At 52.5% G+C, this 25,301-nt stretch overlaps 1 protein-coding gene across 1 annotated transcript; it reads left to right on the forward strand.

The window, feature by feature from the left end:
• The first annotated feature begins 399 nt into the window (after window positions 1-399).
• LOC100908743 (collagen alpha chain CG42342) lies at window positions 400-24,309 on the forward strand. Its single transcript, XM_029112324.1, has 6 exons — window positions 400-820; window positions 12,808-13,017; window positions 21,758-21,901; window positions 22,715-22,927; window positions 23,016-23,453; window positions 23,722-24,309. The coding sequence occupies exons 1-6, from the start codon at window positions 400-402 to the stop codon at window positions 23,838-23,840; spliced, it is 1,545 nt and encodes a 514-aa protein (XP_028968157.1). The 3' UTR covers window positions 23,841-24,309.
• Window positions 24,310-25,301: the final 992 nt, after the last annotated feature.

Genomic DNA, 25,301 nt, shown 5'->3' on the forward strand with positions numbered 1-25,301 from the left:
TCGCACGATTTCCCCCCAGCAGGACGGATAATCCTGAGGAGGAATGATGCAAACAAGCTCGGACCCGATCGCCGATATATTTCATACGGTATTCAATCGGAGCGATTCGGAACCTTGGTTGATGGATTGATGGATACGAATTGTAGCAGCCGTCGCTCGTGCCTTTGGATGAGCCTCTTCCCCGCGACCCTTTCCCGCCGATACCCCCTCTCCAGGTGGAGACTCCTCGGATATTAGTTGCGTTTGAACTCTCGGTGAGGCGGGAGCTTAGATAAAGTTTCTTGTGACAGTGCCAACGCGTGCGCAAAGGCGACGATGTAGAGAGGCAAAATCGTCGAGTGTGGAATTTCGTGCTAGTACCTACCAAGGTCCACGCATTGTGTCGAGTTCTCCATCGAAATGACTGTCGCTGCCAAACAGGCAGCCTATACGGCATTGACAAAACCGGGTCCAAGATCTCGCCGGTTTCTGTGGTTTGCAATTACTCTGAATACGTGTCTGATCGGAGCCTGTGCCGCCCAGCTGTTCTTCCAGCACCGCGAACTCGAGACTCTGCGCGCGGCCATCGGATCGTTTTCCGTTGAACAGAATAAGCTCGATTCCTTAGCTGTGACCCTTTCCCGACGCCAGCGAGATACTCCGACCACGGGCTGTGCGTGTCCTCCAGGACGACGTGGCAAGCGTGGAGGCAAGGGGGATAGGGGTGAACTCGGACCTCCCGGCCCCCCAGGGGAGCCTGGCAGACCAGGATTCCCAGGTGCCATCGGAATAGATGGGCCGCGAGGAGAGCCGGGACCCCCTGGTCCCAAAGGAGACAAAGGTGGGTGTTCGCGGTGGTGGCACGTACGTGAGAGCGTTGCGTGAACTTCGAGCGATTCGCCGAAGACAAATTAGGAAATTCATTTCATTTGCTCTGATCGGCGTGGAGTCTCTAATTTTGCAAGCTCCAAGATCGACTCGTGGATATTGCCCGGGCGGGAACCTGGGTATGTTTCTGAAGTCGGGACGCCTCGCGACGTTTGACTCGATTCGGAACGAATTTGGATCGTCCGATGGGTAGATTTTATGGACCAATTTGAGGAATCCCTCCAAAGAGCCACGAAGTAGCTGAGGTTTCCCCTTGAATTTCCGGCCGCTCATGAAACAGGTCACTCGATGAGATCTACGATTCAATCTGCGCATACTTTATCTTTTCAACTCGCCGAAGCACGCCACGCTCGCAAGGACAAGCGCTTACGGAAAAGATCTTGTACGTTTCCAAGCGTTTCTCGTCAAGTGATCTCAAGGGAGAAAATCGTTCCATCTTCACCCTTGTTACTGATTGTCTCGCTTTTCTTCTCATACGGTAGCTGACTCACGAACGAACGCGTTCCGCTATCCCCATTCATCAAGGGATGCCCTCAGTGATGGGTTATAATTGTCCTTGATTTCAATTCGCTAATTGTGAATGAGATGGAGATACAGCGATATGAGCGTAATGGGTCGAGCCAACGCGATGTCACTCGAGGAAATTCTAAGCGAGATTCCCCGATCGACCCGAGTCTCCCGTCGACGTTCTCGTACGCGCTGCATCGCTTCGAACCTAAATGGATGCGCTCCCGATGAGCCGACAAGGTTTTGTCTCGTGCTACTGACCGAAGACACGACGAATAGTTATCCGGCAAGGAAGCGAGTGCCAGAGAGGGAGGGAATGAGCGAGCGAAACGGCGAACGCGAGCGAGAAATCAAGCGACCAAAGTGAAGCCTTGTTTCACACCTCTTCAAATTACCTCAGCAGCTTCGACGGCTACAGGAACTTGGCTCGGGGGGCCCCAATGTCTTTATCGATACATTACCATAGGCAGACGATCTCTCCCGGGGTCAGATATTTACCCTCGACTTACATTAACGCTCAAACACTCAGTCAGTCAGCCAGTCAGTCAATCATCCGCGTAACTTGAGCGACAGTATATGTATGCTGTGGGATCCTTCAACGGGAGCAGTAATAGTTGATATGATTGAGCGGAGCAAGCCGTTTGATTTCTCGTCTCACAATCAGAATGTGGCCGTTGAGCATGAGAACTCGATTCGCTGGAAAAGTTCTTTGGGGATAAAGCAAGCGGCCCGAATCATCATTGTACAGAGAGGATCTCTCTTCGTGAGACTGTTCACAATAGGGATAAGTAGACCGCAACTGAGGACTGCAGTTTCAAGAAGGACAGATTCTCCTGCTCCTCACCGAATAAATCTCGGGGGGTTTTACATTTAGACGGAGCGACGCGACGACCATTCCAGTCGTCTCGAGAGCCGTAAAGATGTCCTGCGTCCAGACAGCATACGACTGATAGCGGGACGTTTCCTGAATTTCGGATTGCTCGGACATTCCCATTCCATGCCGTTGGCTCCGATCCTCCTCGACGTTCTTCTTCTAGCTTGCTCTCCTGTTTTTCTTTCTTTGTTTCAGTATGAAAATCCGGGGGCCTCCGCCTTGTCTATTCGAGTGTCCAGTCGGCGGACGGCTCGAAAGGAGAAGCGGATGAGAGCTAGTGGCCGGTTTTTTGCAATGAAAGCATCCGAGTGGAATTCGTATACTGACAGACTGCTTCGATTCCGGTTGCTCGAGGACACAAAGCAACAATCGGCAACTGTCGCAGCAGAGTCGACTGGTGCCGCGGTCGATTCGAAGCAAGTCAAAACAGTCCCTTATACTCCCTTTCGTCATAGTCGTCTAAAGTGTGGGTTTTGTTTGAGGATTCCCGCTGCGCAGACAATTCTTCACAGAGATCACTTTCACACTGGGCGAGCGCCACCGGTCGTGGCTGCCGCGGATGCAGCCAACACGACGACCGACGTATCAAGATGTGATTTCGACGCTTCGTTCAGAACGGAGGGTTGTCCATGAGGGCCGCAATAGCTCAACTAGAATTTCCGTTCGATTCGAGTGGCAACCACTCTCAGCGAGGCAATTCGAGATCGTCTTCTCACGCGATCGTCCCGAAAAAATCCCATAGCTCTTCGAAAGTAATAACTGGAAAATCGAATTTCGAAGAACGTGTGGCCCCACCCTCAAAGCCGCCCGGAGGTGACTGCTCTAGCGGGGGTTCCATGGGGAGAGCTGTGTCGCCGCGCCGACTAAAATATTTATGGGAATCCAACGATGTCGCGATCACTGGAGATTATATCCGAGACGCGGCCAAAACTGACCGCGGCGTCGGTGCTAGCGTCTCCACTCACGTAGAGCTTGCGGGCGCGAAAGATACGATGGAAGTCACCGGACAATGCACGAAAATCATCGTCATATCCGTTAGAAATCTGAGGCCAAGAAGAAATACGGTCAATCGAGGAAGAGAGCGCGAGCGTGATCGCGGTTCGGGGAGGAGAACTCTCCGAATCCCATGAAGCTTGCACCGCTGTGAGTCTCTCCATATACTCTGAAAAGTCACGGCTCCGGCGAGAGTTTGAAGAACTTCTGTAGATTCTATTTTCATTGTGAGATGACCGGAAAGGACGCACGGATCGAGCAAGGTATCGGGTTAGCTCACGTGACATGTAGGTCGCTCCCCCTCTTGATTTTGCTCGGAGAGAGTTCCATCGCGAAACGAGAATGCCTCGACGAGTAGGTACATGAAGAAAAATAAGAAATGCATCCTCCTCGACGCCGCCGTCAGGATCTGATACCGGGGGAGCGTCATCAGGGAGAAGGAAAAAATAAACGAACGAGTGAGCGGGCGAAAATAAATATCTCACGCAGGCCTTGGCGTTCCTGTAATGAATGAAGCTGGCTGATCACAGCGGCAAAGAATTTCAATTTTCGCTCCTCAATAACAGGAGCTCAAGTCGTCGTCAGTCTTCGGTCGGTTGTCGTCCGTCCCTTTCCGCCTCCTCATGCCGGTTCTCCTGAATCCCCTCCGTTACGCTGTATCGCCGCCGTCGACCCGCCGCCTGCGCTCACCGACACTGGAACAAATGAACAACGTGGTCTGGATACCAAGACCGGAGGAGAGACTCTTACCTCATTTAGCAGGACGAATGGCGAGAGATGAAGGGCTACGGTGGCGGCGGTCTAATGTAACGTTGTGAACTACCTCGCTAGGGCTTCACTTTCCCAGAATCAATGCCATATACAGCTTCTCCTGATAGTCGTTCCGCTGTCTCGTAAATCCTTCCCTCCGGCGTACATCTAATTAGCCGGAATACGTAGCCAGCGGACGGACAAAATTGCAGTGACGAGGCCTACGTCTTACCTACACCGAGTATTTACGCCATATGGATTTTCCTCACCGTAGGTTCTCCGTGCTCGCCTCGCTAGTGTTCGAGGACAGCCTCGTACGCTGTCTCCGGGCCTGTTCCCCGTTTTTCCGCTGCTCCGGCCGCCACCGTATTCATGAGGCTACACATAGCCTTGTGACAGGCCATTCAGCATCAGCGAATTGCTTTATGCCAGCGTCCGCGCTTCGTGCGAGGGAGTTTCTTACGGTGGCCCCTCATCGTTCCGTCGAACGCATTCGCTTTCGGCTTAATCATACTTTACGAGATCGATATCTGTTTGCGTCTGAGCTCATAATGTACGGTCTCACGCGACTTCTGCCGCTTCTGCCACAGAGTCACTACTTGTAGTGTTAGCATGCCGGTCTTGCTATTCGCCTGTCGTCGTGGGACAGGATGAAACCCGGATTTGCGTACTCAGTGTGGTCGATATGTTCTGTCCCGGAGAGCGCGGGGTTCGGATCCTCTCCGATCGTCCGGCGATTGTGCTACCGAATATTGGCTTTTGATGGAGCAGCAACTGTTCCGCACCCAAATCGCTCTTCTAATCTCCCACAGGTTTCGCAAACCAGGAGGAAGAACACTGGGGAGCCTCGCTTATCATCATGAGGCTGGTATTATTTATTGTGGGGAGCTGAGCAATGAGTGGGTGTCTGCGAGCATACGGCGGGTGTGTGCGGCCAATGCTCTTCCTAATCTGAGTTTGCCCCCGGTTTCGATTGTGAAGGCCCATGGAAAACAAGGGAGTCGCATAGAACCGGATGTTCTCGTCGCTGCCCGAGAACGGGCGGAAGGACATCGAATTGATCAATGCTTTTTCCTACTTTAGCGTTGGGCTGTTTTATGCCATCTCCTCCTTCCTATTCTGTTGAAAGGCTTGGAAATCATCGAGGATAGACAGGAGCGCTCAGCACTCGGTAGTCTTCTGGTCTCCTTGAGATTTCGGCTGACTCTGGAATTCGGTCCGGATTCCCTGCGCCATGGGACACACAAGAGGAGTGGAAAATTGGGAGAAAAATCTTCCTCCCTCACCCAGGACAAATCTAGGCGCGCAATCTCCCGGCTGGTGCGACACATCTGCTGTGCGCTGTCAGGAGGTTCGAGCTGCTTTGAATTCAAAATTTTTCTCGGCTTGGTGGAGATATTCCGGCGAGATAAGTTGAGAGGCGCCATCATCGGGGCTCTCAAAAAACTTTGACGAGATCGGCGGCAGATGCAAGCCTCGCTAAATGAATTCATCCCAGACTAGTTTAACTCGACAGTCTAACAATGCTGTCGGAGAGTCGTCTCCGAGCTATTCATGTGTTCTCGCCCAGATCTGTGTGCCCTCCAATCAGATGGGCACCGAGGCCAACAGGGGCAATGGCCCTTTCAATTCGAATCAGTATCGAGTGAGGAGATAGGAAAAGAAACGAAAAGAGCTTCCTACGAATCATGTGTCTATCTGAATAGGGAGGTGCTACGCCAGCCCGAAAAAAATGAAAATGAACTGCTGCATACATACGCTGCAGAATATACGCTGTTCCGCTTCGTGACCTCTCGCTCGAATGTTCCCGGGACATGCCCGAGGATTCAGCGACTTCTGCGTTGCTCATCCTTGATGGCTGCAATGTTGACATTCGAAACTGACAAGCGGAACTTTGTCGCTCGTAGCAAGCCATATTTTGACGAGCAGCAAGCGGTGTGAACAAGAGAGCACCGATCTTGTTTGCATATCAATGAGCGCAGTCACACGTCTCCCTGCATGAACCCCCGTCGCTATTCACGTCGATTCGTCGGGCATACTAATTTTGATCGACAGTCGACATTCTCGTCGCGAGACCATGGCTCGAGCTCGACTTTTAGTGATTTCTGATTTTCCCTGGTAGGTCGATAAAAGTGTATTCAGAACGGTGACTTACCGATCCTCCCTTTCGTCTCTGCTTCTATTCCTAGTCGGTTTTCGGGACCGGCGCGCGAGGCCCATCCTCATTGGGAAGGAAATCGGAACTTTTCAATTTCTCGTGTTTATTTTGTCGGTCGATGCCTTCGTCCTAATTGTCGGATCCACTCAGCTGCCGAAGGATCTTTTTTTGTGTTTTTTTCTTCCCCTTCTTTTTCTTCGCCTTCTCGCGAAGTGAGAATTTTAAATCAGCGCTGGGTGCCTCTGAGACGAACAACCAGTGACGCTCTTCAGCCTTACACAAGAGACGTGTCGGGTCGCCAACACTCTCGTTTAGAGAGGGAAAGCTTTCGTTTCGTGTTTCGGGGGTTGCGCTCGGTGAAATACTCAAGAATTACGACTCTGTCCGCGCGTATGCCTCTTCAGAGAAGGCTCGCTTATTGTTTCGAAAATGCATGATTGTTTGCATGCACGGATGCAGGCAAGCTTTTTCTTCGGCTTTCCGTTAGGTCTCACAGACGTATCCGCGCAAAGAAAGATATATCTCCGGTGGAGTCGGAAGAACACACCCTCCGTTCTGTGCACTGTCAGATATCAGAGAACATTCGTTCGTCCCATCTGATCGACTGCACGGATTTTATCTCGCGGCTCCTCTGTATCCGACCCGATGCAAATCCATTCAAGGGCTCATTCAACCCGCAGTCATACAGAGCGATTCAATTTCATACAGTAAAACTGTAGCTGTTTCGGTACAGTGAAAAAATTATTCTGACAACAAGTGTCGGTCGAGGTGCAACCGCGTAGGCAATGGCCCGCTGGAGCATTCTCGTCGGCGCCACGAGGCGGTAGACTCGTAAACTCTGGTTGAATTGGGGTGAAGGCAGGCAACCAGCCAACCAGCCAGCCGAAGCGTGAATTTCTTCGCAGCCAAGTGCTACAATATCAGATCGCGATTTCAGAGCTGATTGGCGAGGCCCAGCTTGGGGCGGATCGAATGACAGCGGCTACTGACTGCATTAGGACTTCTCCGACGACGACGGCGGCGGTGGCGATAATCATTATTTTTGAAGCTTTAAGACGCATCGTTGAAAAATGATCGATGCACGATGCGCTACGACGCTCCGAGACCACTCCGAGTTGCGATTCCCGCGATCAATTCCGACTGCGTCTCCGGGATGCGGGATTTTGCGAGCAAGAGAAGGACTCATTCGACCGGCTAGATCCATCGGCCCAAACGAGAAGAAGATTCCCACTATACCAGAGGATCTCGACGATCGTTCGGCTCGCGGTACAGCGTGTAGGTGGAGCGAGCCGAGACGCAATTTTCACGATCGAGTTATTGGGAGAAAATCGGTATGAATCGTGCCCTGATCGGGAAAGTCGATGTCCATTACGCGAATGGAGATGACGAGATCCTCCATCGACGAACCAATCCTCGGATTATTATTTTCCCTCCTCCGGAGTTATGAGCTCCGCGCCACGACTTTCGAATCCTGCCTTCATGCTGTGCTCCACTGGGTCAGAATTTTTTTTCCGGCTTGCGTTTGGTCCCATGTCGACCCTCCTCCCCGGAAAGAGCGACGCGGGGGAAATACAGGAAGAGAAAAAGTCACCCGTGCTCATTCCGGATCGCCCGTTCCCCACGGGAAAATCATCTTTAATCTCCATCTTTCGCGACGCCTTCGGTCTTCGATGGGAAAACTCTCGCTCCTTACATCCAATAGCCCTTCAGCGGCAAGTAGGGAGACGGCAAATTACCTCAATTAGCCGTCAGGATCATCGAGAGGCTTTCTGACTGACTGAGTCTATTCGGGGGCTTCGGTGATCAGGGTGCTCAATATCAGTCGAGACATCCTGAGGAAACATCACTACGACGGCTCTCACTCAGTGGACTAGTACAATTCAGTAGGGCAGCCCTCCGATGGAGAGCCCCGCACGCAACAACGCGTTACGGTTCAGCTTTCTCCTGCGTATGCATCGCTTCGTGTTTTATTGGAGAGTGTTTTATGTTACAGAAAGATAAAACTCTCAAATTCCCACAAGATCGTGAACGTGCATCAGAAGCGATGCCGCTCACGGGTTTCTGTTATTTCGATCCGATAAAATTTGTCGAAAGCATCGATCGAAGAGTTGTTTGACCTCCTACGATGTCACCGCTCAGCAGATTTTCGATCCGAATAGCGGCCTTTCAATGCGGTTCCTCCGAACGGTTCAGCTCTCAACAAAGCTCCCTTCATCCGATTCCTCCGAAATTGATCGCTCTCATTCATACGATTCCGGGGTCGCGGTCTGGATCCTTCTCTCCGGAGATGTGCGTACCACCGAAAGACTCTGAAAGTTCGACTCGCTCATTCGAATCCTGGAGATCATCGTACGAGTAGAATCTTGCGTCCCTCGAGAACGTCGTATCGACATGACCTGCCGTCATCTGCCAAGGGTCTGGGTAATTCCAGTTCGGTTGGGAACTGTCCGATGGGCCAGAAAGCGGGGCAAGGGGGGGGGGAGCGGAATACTCGCTGCCCAAGGCAAGTACCTCGAAGGCTCCCGAACCATTATTGTTGCCGACAATCGTCCGAGAAGTCACTTACTTTCTCATTGAGCGCGTTTCCCCTTTGACCTTTCCCGAGAGCAAACGAGACGCCTCGGGGATCTGCTTCGGCTCCCCTAATTTGAATCGAAGTTGACGTGAACGTGACCAGACTCCCGTATATCCGAAGACGACTTTAATGAGAGACTTCACGAGGAGGCGACGTGTATCCCGCTAAGTCCCAGAGCGAGCGACAGAAAGCGGAGAAATGGAAACATTCGAGTCGAGTACGGAACCAGCAGCGTTTTTTTGGGCTGCCGCTCGGCGCTCCACTTCGGGAATAGTGGCGACGAAGGGGGCGCGAAGCTGCGAGAGCGTCCCGACCTCGGGAGGAAGCGCCGCAAGAAGGTCAGCAGGTTTTTCTTTTCGGCAGCTGCGGGGACCTGCGAGGCGCTTCGCTGTAATTTTATTTATTCGACCCTCGAGGCTCGAAGAAGAAACAAAGGGGCCGGAGGGAAGTTTCCTTATTCCTCTTTCTTCCTAATTTGAAATTCGCATTGGTCATTTCGAGCGCCGAGAACAATGGTGGCTTTCCTTTCGGAGGTGCCAAGTCCCGAGTATAAACCTCTTCAATGTCAAGCCCGGTCTGACTCAGTCAGTTGTCACCGGCTCCCGGCTTAGATGGCGCGGGAAGCTGCGACAGCGAATGAAAATTCACACGAAGATGCAGTTACTATCCTCCGTGGGCGAGGGGAACACATATCAGTATTTTCTTCACAATTTTTGCCTCGCGGAAAGGGCAGGGATCAGCTGCTTATTTTCCAGACAGATTTAATGTCCGATGGAAATCTCTCCATAGAACTCGGTGGTGTGCCACAGCGACCACCCTCTGGGGGATCAGAGTATACTTGGGAATTCCCGAAGGTCTTGCGGAGCGCCGTAATCGCCTTGATTTCATGGGTTGTTTTCCTCTTGATGACTCGGCCGTCTCGGTTCCCTCACGATTCGCTCGTCGAGTTATTCGGTCGGCTTTATTGGATCTGCAGTCTGGTCGGATGGTTTGTCAGGCGGACTTGTGGAAGGCGGGGTATTCGCCAGCGGTGATGCCGCCCGACTCGGTCGGTGGCGTCGTCGTCCGGCTGGTTATCGATAGTTGCCACCAGCGAAATGGCAACATATCCATAGTCATCTGATGGATCATCAAATAAGCCAAAGCCGGAGATATTCGGTCTTCTGCTCTGACCGCAGCCTCGACTTCTCGCTCGTCTCATTCAGGCGAGTTCGATTTGGCTTCCGCGAGGCCTTCTCATTCCATCTCCGTACTGTTTTCACTCGACGGACGATCTGTTCGTGCTGGATGTTCGGGGACCGACGTCTTCAAACCGCAAGGTTCTCGGTCATCCCGCAGCTCGACCGCGGTAGTATTTCAGCGATTAAATAAGCATCTCGAGGTGCGGCTCGAATCTTGCAGAGGAGAGCGAAATATTCGACGAAGTTAGCACGATCCCAATCCCAATAGTATTGACAGAAGTTCGGAATCCCCGAGCTAAGGCCGCAAGAGTCGATTAGTATCTCTCGAGATCTCCGGCCCGGATGGTGACGTTGTCGTGTCGGTCGTCAATTCTCTTATCGGAGTGCCGTCCCGCCCGTAGTGAAATTTTACGAGTTTGTCTGTTCCACAAGTCACCTTCAGCCACCTAACCAGTCCATCAATCAGCGAGTTGTGAGCTCCTCGTCGAATGTCTTGCGGTTTGATCCCCGAGTCCCTTGGTTGCTGGGAAATTTTCATTGTTCGACGGAGATGAAGAACTGGCCATCTCCAACTCAGCATAAATTACCGAATACGGGGATCACGGAGTAACACGGATTGGGTTTTCGTCGAGATCACTGTCAACCGAGATCTGCTGCATGGTTCGTATCCACGAACGGTAGCTCAAGCTGTCGCGCAAAAAAACGAGGTAGAAAAATCTCGTCTTTGTTCCTGCTGCTCTTGTTCGTGCGGTTTCTCCAGCGTGCGTGGAGCCGCTCAAAAGGAAAAAAGAAGACTGACTCTGCCGACCGGGGTGCTGCGACATTTCTGTGTTTTCGTCACTGAGCCAAAATCTTTTATGGATACGAGTTTGGCGCAGAGTCAGCGCCGCGACCAGCGGATAAGCGGTGAAAAACGCGCTGTATCAAGAAGTGGCTGTTCGTCTCGTCTTCGGTCCGCTTTCGGGCGGGATGTTTCAGCCGTTTCCTAGCTGCCCTCAGTCCACTTTCGTCCAACTTCCCCTCCAAGCGGGAAATGGTGAAATCGACGCGACGCCTAATTACCGCCGACGAGACGCCGCTTTTCTCAGCGGTCATTTCCTCGAATGGCGGTGGTGGGCGACCCAATCGATGCGTTGCAAAAAAATAAACCGAGACGACCGCCGATCGAAGCCTCTCGGCTTTCAGGCAAGTGTTTCGGCCCGACTAGATCGGTTTAGCAAAATCTTCAATCTGTCCCCTTTGCTCACGATCCACAATTTGCGGCGGGAGTCCCTGAAATTGCTGTGGGCCAAACACCTTCGGCTCGTACGTTGGGAGCTCGAGGCGTTCGCCGCGTCGGGAATCGGAAAATTACGGGCGAGAACTCCGACCCGTGCGAATGCTCAGAGAAGCTTCAAGCCGAAAATGAGCGCCCACCTACACGAGCAGAGCGCTGAGTGACTGGGCGAGCATAAATTTGCATTGCTTACTTTAGTGGCCTTCTTATGCATTTTGTGAGGTTTCTTCCTCGTCCTTCCACCCTCAGCTCCAACCGCGCATCGTTCCGAATGTTATTGCGAGTCCGCGAGTCGAATCGTTCATTGCACTCCGCCGTCACTCGGAGCGAATCTCCTTGAGCTAACAGGACGGCAAGGTTTGACGTCACAGCGAGCGTTTAACTGCAGTTTCGCGTTTGTACCGACCGTCTCCCAAACGACGGCTCAGGAAGCGAACGCGTACTCGGCTCTGCAGCGCCTCGCGCATTTGCACACCAAAGGAATCGAAACAGCAATATCTCGAAGCTAGGCTCTCGGAGCCAAGCGCTGGAATGGTCGGGTGCATATCATTACTGGATGTTCAGTGAACACGGAGAAACGCAGCATGAACAGAAGCATTATCGTCATATATATTGCCATCATCGATTGTCTTAGGAGACATCCAGTATTATATGTATGTCTGTCCATTGCCATCGAGAGCCGGGCGCTTGAGCCGGCCAAGATTTCCCCAAGCCCGAGATCCCGCTGAGCCCACGCCGCTGTGCTCTCTGTAGGAGGATTCGTTGAGGTTGGTCCCTTGGATCCTTAGATTCTTCATTTTCGTTCTTTGGTCCTAGCGGGAACAAGAGCGAGGCGGGATTCTTGGGATTTCTCAGGGGAACATCAGACGTCATCGAATGGCATTGACCCGGAAACCTCGCATGGGAACTCTCGCATGATGAATATGCATTCCCATGGAGGGCCCGTGCGGTTCAACTCCTCCTCCGGGACCGATGTTTGGGAGGAGCACGTCATGTGTTGAACCGCAAAGATCCTGAAATTCAAAATCAAAGCAGCGGGACAAGGGCGAAAGACAATGCGGAAATGCCCACGCGGCGGATCTTGATTTCGACGAAGGCTTTTGACTCCAATGTCAAGGGAAATTTCCTCGGGACGGGCGCAGGTACCGCGGGAGATGAGTTTCTCCGTAGATCGTCTGTTGATGGAGTGTCCCATGTTGATCCTGAGGAGCCATGACCAAATAGAGGAATCATCCTTATCGGCGCGATTGGCCACGCCATAATTCCACAGCACTCTGAGCTCTATCAGAACGCTCGTATACAGAAGAATTTGCGTAGATCAAACACGCTGGGGAACGACGTACGCCTATTGGGCCTCGTTTATTGCCCATTCCTATTTGTCTTCATTGATCAAATTGCCGTGAGAAAATCTATCGGAGTGAATCAGATAAAACGTTTCTTTAGTTGATTCTCGTTGGCCAGAGCGCTTGAGATCGCTCGCTGGCTATGCTGCGATGATAAATTACGGCAGGAGTTGATCTCAATCGCTACTGTTGTGGGTTTCCCGGAGACTTTTTCTCGTCTCGACCCTCTTCCGAGCCTGTTCTAATCGATGGCGAAACTGACGGGATCCCTCTGATATTTCAGGAGACGCTCACGTGATCCTGCAGAGCCGCAAACGGTCCGTAGGAGCAACGAGACTGCACCAGGGAGGCGCTCTTGGATATATGGAAGTGGTTGCGATCAAAGGTGAAAAAGGAGAGCCTGGACCTGTAGGACCCCCCGGGAAGGGCGGCGAAGACGGCAGACCCGGCGCCGTGGGATTGCCTGGCAATTCTGGACCGCCAGGACCGAAAGGTAAGGTCAAACAGCTTCGTTTCCGTTGCGGGTACCATACTAAGGGGAGGGGGGTAGATTCACCTTAAAGATGGAAAAAAAATCGGTATTCAGATTTTTCCGCATTCACTCAGTCAGAGGAAGCGTTCCTTCCCTTCATTTGCCTCAATTCCGTACGAGCCACGGTTGGAGAATCGTGAGGTTTCGCACTGCCTCGCACCTGAACAAACAGAGCAACTCCCCGAACGTGCAATTGCCTGGTCGCTTCATTTCTTCACACGAGACGCTCGACGCTGAAGGCCAACGGTGCGTTTGCGCAAACTCCATGACTCCCTCTGGTCGGCAGGGTCAAATTGTATGATACCAGTCAAAAGTTTCCGCTACGAGCGGGCAAACGAGCCAGCGTGCCACCCACACCGCACAGCGGGATCTTGGGCTTAGCAAATAAATGCGTGCGTCGTTCAGCGTCGGAACCGAATTCTGTTAGAGGTGCGTCAGCGGCACGGAGAAGCGTCGGCGATGCCAGCGAGCGAAACGGCGAAGCAATCAGAGTAATTCGATGTCTCGACTCACTCAGCGGATCGGTCAAGCGATCGGTCAAGCACTCGAAGTCCGGGTGACGAGCGGGACATTTAATGATCGCCTTACACCGGATCGTAGCGTCGCCGAGACATTTTCTGACCCTTCGCTCGGCGAAAACATCGAATCCCTGACCAACGCACTGAGGAAGAAGAGCTCTGCTAGTCCGTACATCCGGTAGTAAGTCGGACACTTATCTACGTTTATCAAAGAGAGCACGCGAGCGCCGTTAGAGACCAGCCCGGGTCGAGCGTGTCGGCCGAGCACCTGATTACAGCTTGGCGTGGCTGCGCGTGACGATGCCCCGGATCGGTGTTAAGGGCATTGTCAGCTCCCGTAATCTTCTTCGTGATCTCTCCGCTGCGGTCATTGTAACGTGACTAGCGAGAAGTAATCGTCTTAGCTGGATGCCGCCGCTTTCCGTTGCGTCCGTTCAACGTCAAATGTTGTTAGAGAATTCGAGTTCTTCGCTTTCCGAGCGAAGATTAGGAACTTCGACTCCTTACCTGGGTTCCCGAACTATGACCATTGTTCTCGCGGTTCTAAATCGGCATGGGAGAGATTCAAAAAGTCACCTCAGCTCAAGGGTGGGAGTCTGCCTGTCCGGGAAGGAGGAAAAACCAGGACCCGGAGTTTGGAACCGGTGTCCGAGCGTCGTGGGAGCCATGTTCCTCCAGGAGAGGTTATCACGGCCGTTGAGAGTGAAGCTGAGCGGCGAGGCTGGTCCGCATTTGTCGGCCTCGTAGAGCGACATGTCGGCCTCCGTAATCCGGACTCCTCTCGTACGGTGTTAGCAGTGTTGGTAGACAACGGGGTCGTCGCTATATGTAGTTGGAATGACGGGATGAGTTCTTTCCTCGCTGTCTCATCGTTCCGACGAGTACATGATCATCCTCTCCGTCTTCTGAATCTCTGCGATACGAGAATAGGTTTAGCTCGGCTCTCCCTCCGCAGGGGGAAGGACCGACCGGAATTATTCCCCTGACTGAGTGAGATCTCCTCATGCGGGGGATGGATTCCAGTGCAGCGCAGTCGACCAGATGTTTTCCCGCTGTTCATCTGCGACTTTTTGATATCGATAATAATTAGCCGAGACATTTTTTGTTGGTCTCCCACTATTCGAACGTTCGAAATCGGGGCTCATACGGCGAAGGCTATTCCTTCTCACACGTAATTCGATCTTGCCCGGCGGAATCAATAGGCGATCGGGAGGCAAAAACAAAAAACTGCGCTCCTCGTTGCTTGGACGTAAATCCGATAATTCCAAAAGTCGTGACTCGGGACGTGATGAGCTCTGTCGTAGCGTAATGGGCCGCGGAACGAGGCAAACAGCAGTGTAGCATATTATTCTGGCCAGCATGATTTCGAGATGATATAATTATTCTGTCGATCGCTGCCTTCGAAGCTCGATGCTTACGACTGACGGCGAGTCGAATTTTCCTGATTGGGTGCTTGGTCGCGAAAGCGGGGAATTCTTCCAAATCACTGCTCTGTCTGTATCCGATTGAGAAATCGAAGAATTCCAGACGTCTCGTAGCGGTGGAGTCCGGGAATATTTCAGAACATGAAAAATAAGTCAGAACCAATTTTCGAGCGACATTCGCTCTCTTTCCCCCGCTGTCGTCCTGTTCTCGAGGGGATCAATGGATCTGAAATTCGAACTCCGGATCCGTAAGTCCCGTGGACTCTTACGAACGTGCCCAGTTTTCTTAGCACCCAGGATCCCACAGAGGTTACGCAGGCCCGACAACGATCTTGAGTAAAAATTCACGGCGATTGCGGGCTTGAGAAGCGCATCATCCATCAATCCCCCCCCATCTGTTTCCGACTCGCTTCCAGGTCGGTTTTGCTGCAAACTGTCTTCGTCTTATCGAGCAATGTTTGCGGTTATTGATGATGTGTCCAACAACTCCAAGAATCCTTACACAGATCAGTCCCATTCGTGGTCGACGGCGACGGACATTGGAATCGATGCTTAATGGAACTCGCGGCTAATCGTCTTCGGGTTGCTCGAGAATTGGAAAACATTCCACATCGCCGGAATTATTGAACTATGCAAATTACATACTTTGCCGCAGCAAAAAGAAGGAGAGATAGCACCAACACCACAACCAGCATCGACACCACGCCCATAAACAGCTATGAAACGTTGAAAACGAGCTCGGCCAAGAATCGATGGGATTGGAGGAAAAGTCCGACGCTCGGTTGGCCATAAATTATTTGGATGAATTTCGTTTCGAGCCACCGCGACGTCTCCCGCGAAGAGAACGTTCCAAACAGTCGTTTGTGAGCTCGAGTCTCGGGACCGAGAAGAACAATTCTTTAAGATGCCAGCAACTCGGGCCTTTCATCGGTCCGTGGTCCCGCGTCGACATTGATTCTTCCAAAAGCGCATTTCGTGGAGAAGATATTTATTCCCCGCGGAAGAACCGATGGTCCTAGATGGGCCCGGATCGGGCTCTGGCAGCTTCGTCGGGGATTCCAATCCGAGGAATACCAATTATGTTCCACAGGTATTCTGTCACCGACATCTTCGAACAGGGGGATTTTCAATTTTCGTCAGCGCTCCTTAGCGAGCTTGGGGTTCGATTCGGCCTCTTTGTCGCTTGCTCGGCCTCTTCGTTTTTCCCTATGGGGTTAGAGGCGTCTTCAGAAGCTCTCGATTTCTGCTGGGGAACATCTCTAGATCGCTCTTGCTCAATTGCGATGTCTCTCATTGATATTGTTGTCGCTGCTGTCGGTGCCGATTCGCGGGGCGAGACGCGTTCCTCGGAAACGACGACCGGAAACACAAATACAAACACATCCAAATACAATCCAAGCCCCGAACAATCTCTTCAACGTCGATTGCTACCCAGCGAGGGATCGGTGCCGAGCTGTGGCTCTATCAGATTCGCATCAAGTACCCCACAGCATCGGCGACACGGAACCTCCGGGGTGGCCGGTCAACCGTCCGTTCGTCCATTCGCTCGTTGGTCCGTCTGGGTGCCACTTAAATCTGCAGCCGCTGTTCGGCTCGATCCCTCCCTTACGACTTCGGAACTTTGAACTTTGCTAAAAAAAAAGCCTCTCCTTCGGGCCGGGATGCGGGGCTATTGGTCTAGCGGAGATCCAATGGAGCACTCGAACTTCCAGGGATTCTCGGCCGGGAAGTGACTCCATTCGGTGCTGAGCCGGATGGGGGAGTCTTCTCCATGTCGGAGAACTGAAGTCGTTCTCTAAGAACCGGAGGAACTCTGCGGAATTGACGTCGCGCCGTGGGTGACGTCGCGCCATGGGTGACGCCGGGATGATTCTCGTCGTGTCTATGTCGTGATTGAAAGAGCAGAAATGCCCTCTCGCCGACGACCGACGGTGGCATAACGGATGGCTGGCACGCTTGGTGTTTTCGGATTTGCCGCAGCGTCTTCTGAAGCGCAAACGAAAAGCCTCGAGGCAAACAAAATATGTAATGATCGATAGGTCCTCCACCGATCGTCTCCGTAACCGTGATCGGGGGAACTCGCTCAGAGGCGATGAAGTCCTCCGCTCGCTCGCGGAGAAGAGAGTCGATGATTGCGGGAAGGTTCCGTAGATTTTCACTGGGCCGGGACTCCAACGGGGGTTTTCGAGTCAACGGGAGCCAGAGGCCTGGGAAGAGGTAGACTCTATATTTAGACGTGTTTATCTCGCTCAAGGTGACTGAAGGCAAAACAATAATCCCACAGGCGGAGTGGATAATCCCCTCGACGCCTGTTGAAGCCTTGAGCGTCGACCGGCCGGCCTAACGGGCCGCCAGACACTGTTCCTCGTTTGACTGCCTGGATACATGCGGGTGGCCTCCATTCGATATTTGTTGTTGTGGACATACGTCGTTGGATATACCGCTAAGTATCAATTCGGATGCACTAAATCGCTGACACAACGAGCGTTGGACAGGCGAACGGCAGGTCAAGTCGACAAATGAAGCGACGGACGAGCCGAGCGATGGAGCAACCCTCAATTCGAATCCTCCGACAGCGTGGAGTCTGTATTCTTCTTGAGAAAATTATGACTCTTCGAAACGAACAATGGGGGACACCAAAGCGGCTCGGAGCGGCATCCCCGATCCCATCGTTCCGATCGCGACGTCCAGCACTCCGAGATTACGGATCTCCGCTCGAGGGTGCGGGAACTTCGCTCTCAATCGCCAGTTTCAGGAACAGAAGGAGCCGGGCTGCTTGACTGGTTCTTAAGGAGCTCGGATGGGGAGGCGGGCGCGGGAGGAGCCGTCGACGACGGTTCAGCAGAAACGTTTTCCGTTCCCTGACTGTTTGTTCGGGACCGAACGAGCCGGTTTGAGTCGTTCTTATTTTCCCCTTCCTCCATCGACGATACAAAGAGCTCCACAGTTCTCATTCGACGACGCAAACTCTTCTGTAAAGACGGTGAAGATTTGTGGCTCTACAACGTTTACAACCAAGCGACCTGATCTCGGACGGTGGCGTGGGGAGCGTCGGCCTTGAACGGGATACCCATTCCTACGAGAAGAGAATAACAACGCATCCCAGGAGATCGAGCGAAACAGTCGACTGGCATCTCGAGAGCTTTCGCGTAATCACTCGGCACTTTCGAATTTCCGCGAGCTCTGAATAAACTCTGACAGGTATCGATCATCGGGGAGATTCCTATTGTTACGATTATTGCTGTTTCCAAGTCTCGATGCGCACCGAGCAGCTCCCTCAGACCGAACTCGCTACATTATACTCGACACGTCGTCTCATTTCATCGTGAAATCAATCCCTCCATGCGGCTCGATGTGAATAAATCACGTCCCATCTTGCGTTTGTTATGCGTTAAAACAAACTCTTCGTTCTCTGGCGACAAGCCTTCTCCCGCAACTTCGTTCTCAATCACCGGGGACGGCAGAGCAACAGTTGCACGAGTTTGCAACACGAGAGCGAGTCGAAGTTTCCCTGGTGAGATACGACAAGGGACTTTCGGACGTCAGGCGGCTTCATTCTTGCCGAGCTTTCGAATGAACATTGATCGCTTCGGCGACGAGGAATCGGAAAAGAATGGGACACTCAAGTGGGATTATTCTCTTTGGCGAGGATGTCGGTTAGGAGATGTTCCGCGGAACGGTCGCTGATCCTGAATTACGATCCGCCTAGGTATTTTTAATCTTGCAGAATCTCTTTTCTCTCGCTTCTTCTGCGGTTCTCATCTCAGTCAGAAGGGGCCGCCGCCGGCGAAGCGAGAGCCAGACACAAAAGCTCCGGTCTTCGCACTGCACTCATGCGGCTTACGTTTGGCAATCACTTCTGCATCGGGGAGATTTGCGGATCCTCACGACGAAATTCACTTGAAGACCGCGGAACAAAATGAGCAAGATGGAATCGCGAGGGCTCACATTCCGCGGAACATGTCGAGGTGCAGAACAGGGGGAACGATCTGGATACTTTTGACCCGGGCTCATGCGAGTGAGGACGTTCCCGGGCTCCGCTCGATTTCGGAGAGGCGGGAAAACCGGGACGCTCGCATGAGACGATCGAAAGACTTCGCACTCAGTCAGACGAGGAGTTCTGGTCCGGACAGCTGACAGTCCCGATGGGTGTCATCCTAGACAGACTTGACGTATAATGCGTGCATTTCGTCACTTCACCATCAAGGAAACCTAAGAACACCACCTGGGCATCACCGATAATTTGTGTCCCACGTTGAGCCGCTCCAACGTCTACCGTGTCGTCGAGTGAAAATCGTGAGCCTCTGTGCCCTCACAATCACATCGGCTCTCAGACTCACCGAGTTGTTCGCGGTAGCTTCGCCATGAACCAGGAAAAAACCAACAGATCCCAGGGAGGAACCGACTATCCAGCTTTGCTGACTGCTGCACGACAATCCCATGTCTGTGAACGAGTCGCGCGAAAATCCGGGAAAGAGCGGACAAAGCTGAATGGGACGGACCGGAAAGCATTTTTATCCACTGGAATACAACCGCGCGGACTCGAAGGGAGGGAAAGTACCCACACATGAGTCAATGGACATTTTTATAGCATGGAGGAACGAACCCATAGAGTCGGGACAAAAGGAACTGATTACGCCAATTGCGGGTAGGACCGTCTTCATGGAGCTCGTACATACGAGCTCCGAATCTCTTTGATCTTTCTTCTGTTCGACTTTATTCGCCAGACTGCGAATTCGGCACGAACTGATGCGAACTACGGCCTCGCGGATTCGGGAATGGGGAAATTGGAACGACCGCAAGAAGTCTCACAGAATGACCATACCTAAGCGGACCTTACGGACCGGGGGGCGCTTCATCCTCGGGGAATTTCCGCAACCCGTTGGACGAAATTCAGACAGGGGGATGGCAGGTCGCAGAAGCAATTCTTCCGCATTCAGAAATCCGTTGAAACATACGTTTCAACGGAAATTCCCCGGGTCGAAAACTTCCCAAGCGGAATAAATAGGGGGCTCCATGCCGGGCTTCCTCAATTGACTCCTCCTGAGGGTGCATTCTTCCACAGGACAAGGCCTAGTACAGAACCCCGCTCTCAATTACAAGCGCGGTCTGAGAGACTCGGAGGTGCTCGGCAAGGATTTTTCTCTCAACTCGATTACTTACTCTGAGTGTGTCAATAGAATGTGGGCGGATCGTAATCTGTCGCAGTCGGTAGCCAATCCGTCAAGCAGCTGATTTATTGGGTGACTCCCATCCACGAGAAGAGGTCTCATGCTCAAGACCGCGCTGCTCGAGGCGCGGGCTTCGTCGAGCCTGCGAGCGCAAAGGGAGGAAAAAGTAAAAGACGAGGAGGACGAACAGAAGCACGCGGGGGACGTGATCTGAGCGACACCATGTGGGTGTAGCTGAGCTGATCTGACATCCCGAGCGAGGACGCGATCACATTTCGGTGTGACTTCGAGTCTTGTCCGGGCGTAAATTGGACAGAAGCTCAGTGTCGTAAAAATAACTCACGTTTCAAAAGACCCTGCCCGTGTTCCAGGGGAATAATTATTGTTACAGCTCGGTTGGATTCTCCTTTCTCTTGATTCGGTCCAGCCCCGAGACACGACGGGAGCCTTAGCCTCGAGCTCAGAACGCGTCCTCCTCTCCCTTCGGAATATTCGTATTGTCGCGTATGCAGACGAGCGAAGCGTGCGTGAGGGATGAAAAAGCGATGACGTCGATTGTTTGAAATTCAACGTCAATCGAGTCGGTCGGTCGGGTACCGCCTGATCAGCGGTACGTGGTAAAGGGGCCCTGCCCTGCCTGATTGCTACGTAATGGAACTAGCCGCCCACCCATGCCAGCTGCCAGAAAGCCAAATTGAATTGTGTGTTTTCTATTTTTGTGCGGAAACTCTCCTACCCGACCGAAACCGCAGCTCCGGTAATCAAACGATCCCTGGCGTACCATTCATAATAGTGTACGGCGAACGGCTTTCGCCAGTATCCGGGGAGGATCATCTCGCGCCATTCCCTATTTACAAAAAGTCCGGCTAGCGGTCTATGGACGTCATTCGGATAATACAGAAAAGAGCAAATAGTAGTCTGGGGCAATTAGCTGCGAACGGACTCGATCGCGGCAGGAGGAATGAAGCTGTATCGAAATCCCGCTTGTAGCTCAGACTAGGAACTAAGCGGGACGAGAGATTGCTTGAATCTCTCGAGGGTTCAAAGAGCGACTCAAAGGAGAATTGTAGCCTAGGAATGAAGCGATCGCGAGTGATAGTCATCTGTCGGATGTCAGAGATCGAGGCTTCTGATTTGGCTCTGCAAGAAAAATATGCAGCCAAAGCGCCCTTATCTCACATCTGCTATCAGCATCCGCCTGGAGCCCCCTAGAGGGGGGACAAGGAGCGACAACAAGGAGCGACTCCCGAGTCTGTCTTTGCTCGGAGAGAGATCTATACTACCTGCTTGCGATTAAGAGATAGAGCGCGTAGGAGCGAACTTTTTCTACTTGTCGTTCCCCCCGAAGTCCCAATCCGGGCATTCCCCGCTCATTACACCATTCCACGGCTCTCCCGGCAGAAAACAGTTGTCCGCTCGTACCGGCTCCATTCTCTGTTTGTCGACGCAGTCGTAAAATTGTCGCTTGTGAGTCTCGTAAAAGCTCGAATGGTGTTAGAAGGCAACTTAATTCCGTCACGGTCTGCTTATTCAGAGCCTGCATCTCGGTAAGCTGAAACGATTAACTTTGGCTCTCTTCGTGTTCTAGGCTCTCACGGCGGCTTGGGTCCACCCGGCGAACCGGGACCTCCGGGTTCCCCAGGGGAGCCCGGGAGAGACGGCGAGGACGGTCTCTCTGGCAAAGATGGAATTCCCGGATCTGTCGGCATGATGGGTCCGCCAGGACCGAAAGGTTCGTTGCGAGTTTCTCTCTATTATCTTTTCTCTGCTGAAGTGCCCTGATTCCGCATGCGACTTGTACAGGTCCGTGGCGGACCAAATCAGATGCTGGACATTCGGTTGCGGAATATCCCGATCGAGCGGACGGGAATCTCGCTTCAATTTGTCGAGCGAGATGGCTGTTCCCACTAGAAGGAAGACATCGACAGGAAGGCTTCCGGAAGAAGTTGACCACGTTGACTGACTTCTAAGTACAAATGGATATGGACGATGAACTTTGACTCCAGCACATCTTAGTGATTGGCGGCCATTCCCGCACGTCCTCTCGTTAATCCCTGGCAAGCAAGAGCTCTGTGCTCTCCTGTAATCATTCATTGTGATGGAGAATTGCTGAGCTGTCCGTTCGGCGAGCACGGAGTCTCTGAAGACCCGACGAGAAAGATTCCACGAGAGCCCGGCGAGGATATGAATGTTCGTCTATCGCGGTCGACAATGGAAGCCTAGGCAGCCATATGAAGGCCGGCAAGAGGAAAAAAAAGAACCGACCTATCGAGGCTCCGACCTCCTCGTTGTATTGGGCCCCAGTCGAACAAGGAGTCCGTTGATCGTACTCACTGTGAAGCCTTCGTTCGAGGCACCGGAATTTCCAGAGCAGAAGACGCAGAATGTGCTATCCTCAGATCATGCGTTGGGCTACTCGCTGTAAAAGTCGGCGGCGAGGCGGGCCCTAGCTTTTGTTATTGGCAGCGGTATTTATAGCGCCTTTCGCTGAGGATGAAGACGAGCTTTCAATAAAGGCTGAGCGAGGGAAAATAATTGCTTGCAGGGGATCCAGGCCGTGTGGTGCAGCTTGATTCCGCCGATGGAAAGGTGCAAATCGTCGAAGGTCCCCCAGGTCCTCAGGGAGAGAAGGGGGAAATGGGATCGAAAGGAGATCGAGGCGATCGTGGCGAAGAAGGAGCGCGCGGAAAGCGGGGAAGAATAGGACCGATAGGAAAACCCGGACTCCAGGGCGTAAAGGGCGAAATGGGTCCCAAAGGTAAATACAATCTTTGCTCTGATTCTTGGAAGATTTCATCGAAAGTGAAAAGGTCGGCGGCGACTGGACATCTCCACTCGAATTCCAGGGGAGCAGGGCGAGGTCGGCAAAAAAGGCGAACGAGGCGAGCGAGGTATCCAGGGAGACGTCGGTCTCCCGGGTGCACCTGGCCGCAACGGAGAGAAAGGCGACCTCGGCTTACAGGGACCCCCAGGCCTCCCAGGAGCACCCGGCAGAGAGGGGGACAAAGGAACCCGAGGAGACAAGGGTGATATGGGCATGATGGGTCCCCCCGGTCTGCCGGGATCTCAGGGCAAAAAAGGAGAGCGGGGCGACAGAGGTTCGGATTCATCCCCACAGTTTGCAGCGCACCAAGGTATGATCAACACGGATACCTTCGATCGCGAGTACAACATGATGAACAGCTATATCCCCGGTCCACCTGGACCCGCGGGTCCTCAGGGCCCCCCGGGAATCAAGGGTGACAAGGGCGACATCGGAGAGAAAGGAGAATTTGGAGAAAAAGGCAAGTGGGAGGTCCCAATGTCATTCTCGATTTCATTCAATGGTTTCACCGGTCGTCTCGATTAATACGTTCATCATGTATGAGTGTATATCGGTGCATCGTCAAAAGCCTCGTTAACTGTCTTTTATTCCACTTTTGATGAAACATACATTCTGGTCAGATAGAAAGCTTACCGGGAGACTTCTTGGATGGTCACGAATTCCTCGTTTGCCCTCAGCTTCGAAATTTAGAGGAGCAGTTTTGCTGACCCCACTCCTGCGTATTACAGGTGATTCAGGGCAGGATGGCCCCATGGGTCTTCCCGGTGTTCCCGGTCAGAAAGGAGAAGCCGGTACACGGGGACGGCCAGGTCGTAAGGGAGACCGCGGAGAGTCCTTCGCCTATTAAGGGATCTCGTGGAAATATTTCCCTCTTCTCATTGTGTACATAGCGAATAAATTAAAACGAGAGGCAGCGAATATCGACAGTCTCGCGGAGCAGCCGTACTCATAGAGTCCACTGTGTATATTTCATGTTTCCACATTTCCATATGGCCTGCATTTCCTCCAGAGCTGGTACCGGTTCTGTACACGGGCTCGACTTCGGTGAAGAAAAAGCTCGTCGCATTCATTCGTCGGAGATTTGAAAGCTTCGCGATCGCTCTCCGTTGTGGGTTTTCCGGAGAGAATACTCAATCCTTCACCCGCAGGCTTTCTGCGAGGGAATTCTGTATCGAACGCGAGCCCGTACAAACTATTTATTTACGAACACAAGTTGCATATCTCACCCGGAATAAAGCCATAGCCCGAAATTTCTCGACTTGGCGGAGGTTCGAGACTGTTCTATTGAGAGAAGACGAGGAGAATTTCCGACTAGTGATTTTGATTACACGTGTTAGCTTACTGGTTCTCCGGGTCGTGGAGAAGTTTGATTGCTGAGAAGGGAAAAACGAGATGAACATGACGAATAAAAAACAGTTGGTTAAAAAACTATCGCTGCCCTCTTCGCTCACATCCCACGGGATTCGCCATGTTCACATCATTGGCTCGGATACCGAAGGACTCGGCAGAACATCGCCCCGGTGGGGTGAGGTCCTGAGGGTGTGTCATTTGTGTGTTTTGTCTCTGTTCTTTGCTGCCTATGCGACGCTGCTGATATAGGCGGAGGTCGCTCCCTCTAAAGTTATCTCGACGAGCCGAGTTTTCTGCACTCAGCATCAGCTTTTCTCCAGCACTCCGCTATCTAATCCAACCACTTTCCGTAGAAACACGTCAAGGGAGGCAGAATCCGAAATCAAGGGTTGCTGAGCTTAAGACTTTTTCGGGAAGATGTCATCACTCACTGCTCCTTCTATCACATGCCAAAACCTCTCGGAAAAAAATCCGCTCCCTGTCTCCCGTGCAACTTGGACAGGAGTCCCGTGGGCGAGAATTTTCCGGCTGGAAGAAGGGTATTGTTCCCGATAATCAATCTCTTCCAAAAGTATGGATTCTTGTCCCCCTCCCATATTCTGAAAATGAGGCGGATGTGAGCGCCTCTAAGATCGAATGTAAGTGACGTGAGAGCTGAGCGCTCTGGTAAACACATAGCGTATGTGGGTCTCGAGAGCTCCAGCGGAGAAAGGCAAATGAGGTCCTCGAAGATATCTCAATGGCGGTGCCAGTCAGTGTCGGCTCTCGTCGCTGGGAGGACGGTCTTCGACCGGGTCTCATGTGACACGTGTCGTCGTGAGCGGGAATTTCATCGACCCTGTCAAGAAAAATCGACACTTCACCTGTCAACGACGAGCGGACGGGAAATCGAGACCTATTCGGAAGGAGCTTGTCTGAAATTGGAGGACTTCCCACCGGATCTCTCGGAGACGTCCTC

The sequence above is a fragment of the Galendromus occidentalis genome, unplaced genomic scaffold, assembly GCF_000255335.2.
Source record: "Galendromus occidentalis unplaced genomic scaffold, Mocc_1.1 scf7180000077495, whole genome shotgun sequence".
NCBI classification, from domain to species: Eukaryota; Metazoa; Arthropoda; class Arachnida; order Mesostigmata; family Phytoseiidae; genus Galendromus; species Galendromus occidentalis.

Excerpts from the sequence above, each read along its gene's own strand:
- LOC100908743 (XM_029112324.1), top strand. The coding sequence starts at position 400 with ATGACTGTCGCTGCCAAACAGGCAGCCTATACGGCATTGACAAAACCG. Across the intron at positions 821-12,807 it reads TGGTCCCAAAGGAGACAAAG|GAGACGCTCACGTGATCCTG; the intron begins GTGGGTGTTCGC and ends CTGATATTTCAG. Across the intron at positions 13,018-21,757 it reads TGGACCGCCAGGACCGAAAG|GCTCTCACGGCGGCTTGGGT; the intron begins GTAAGGTCAAAC and ends TTCGTGTTCTAG.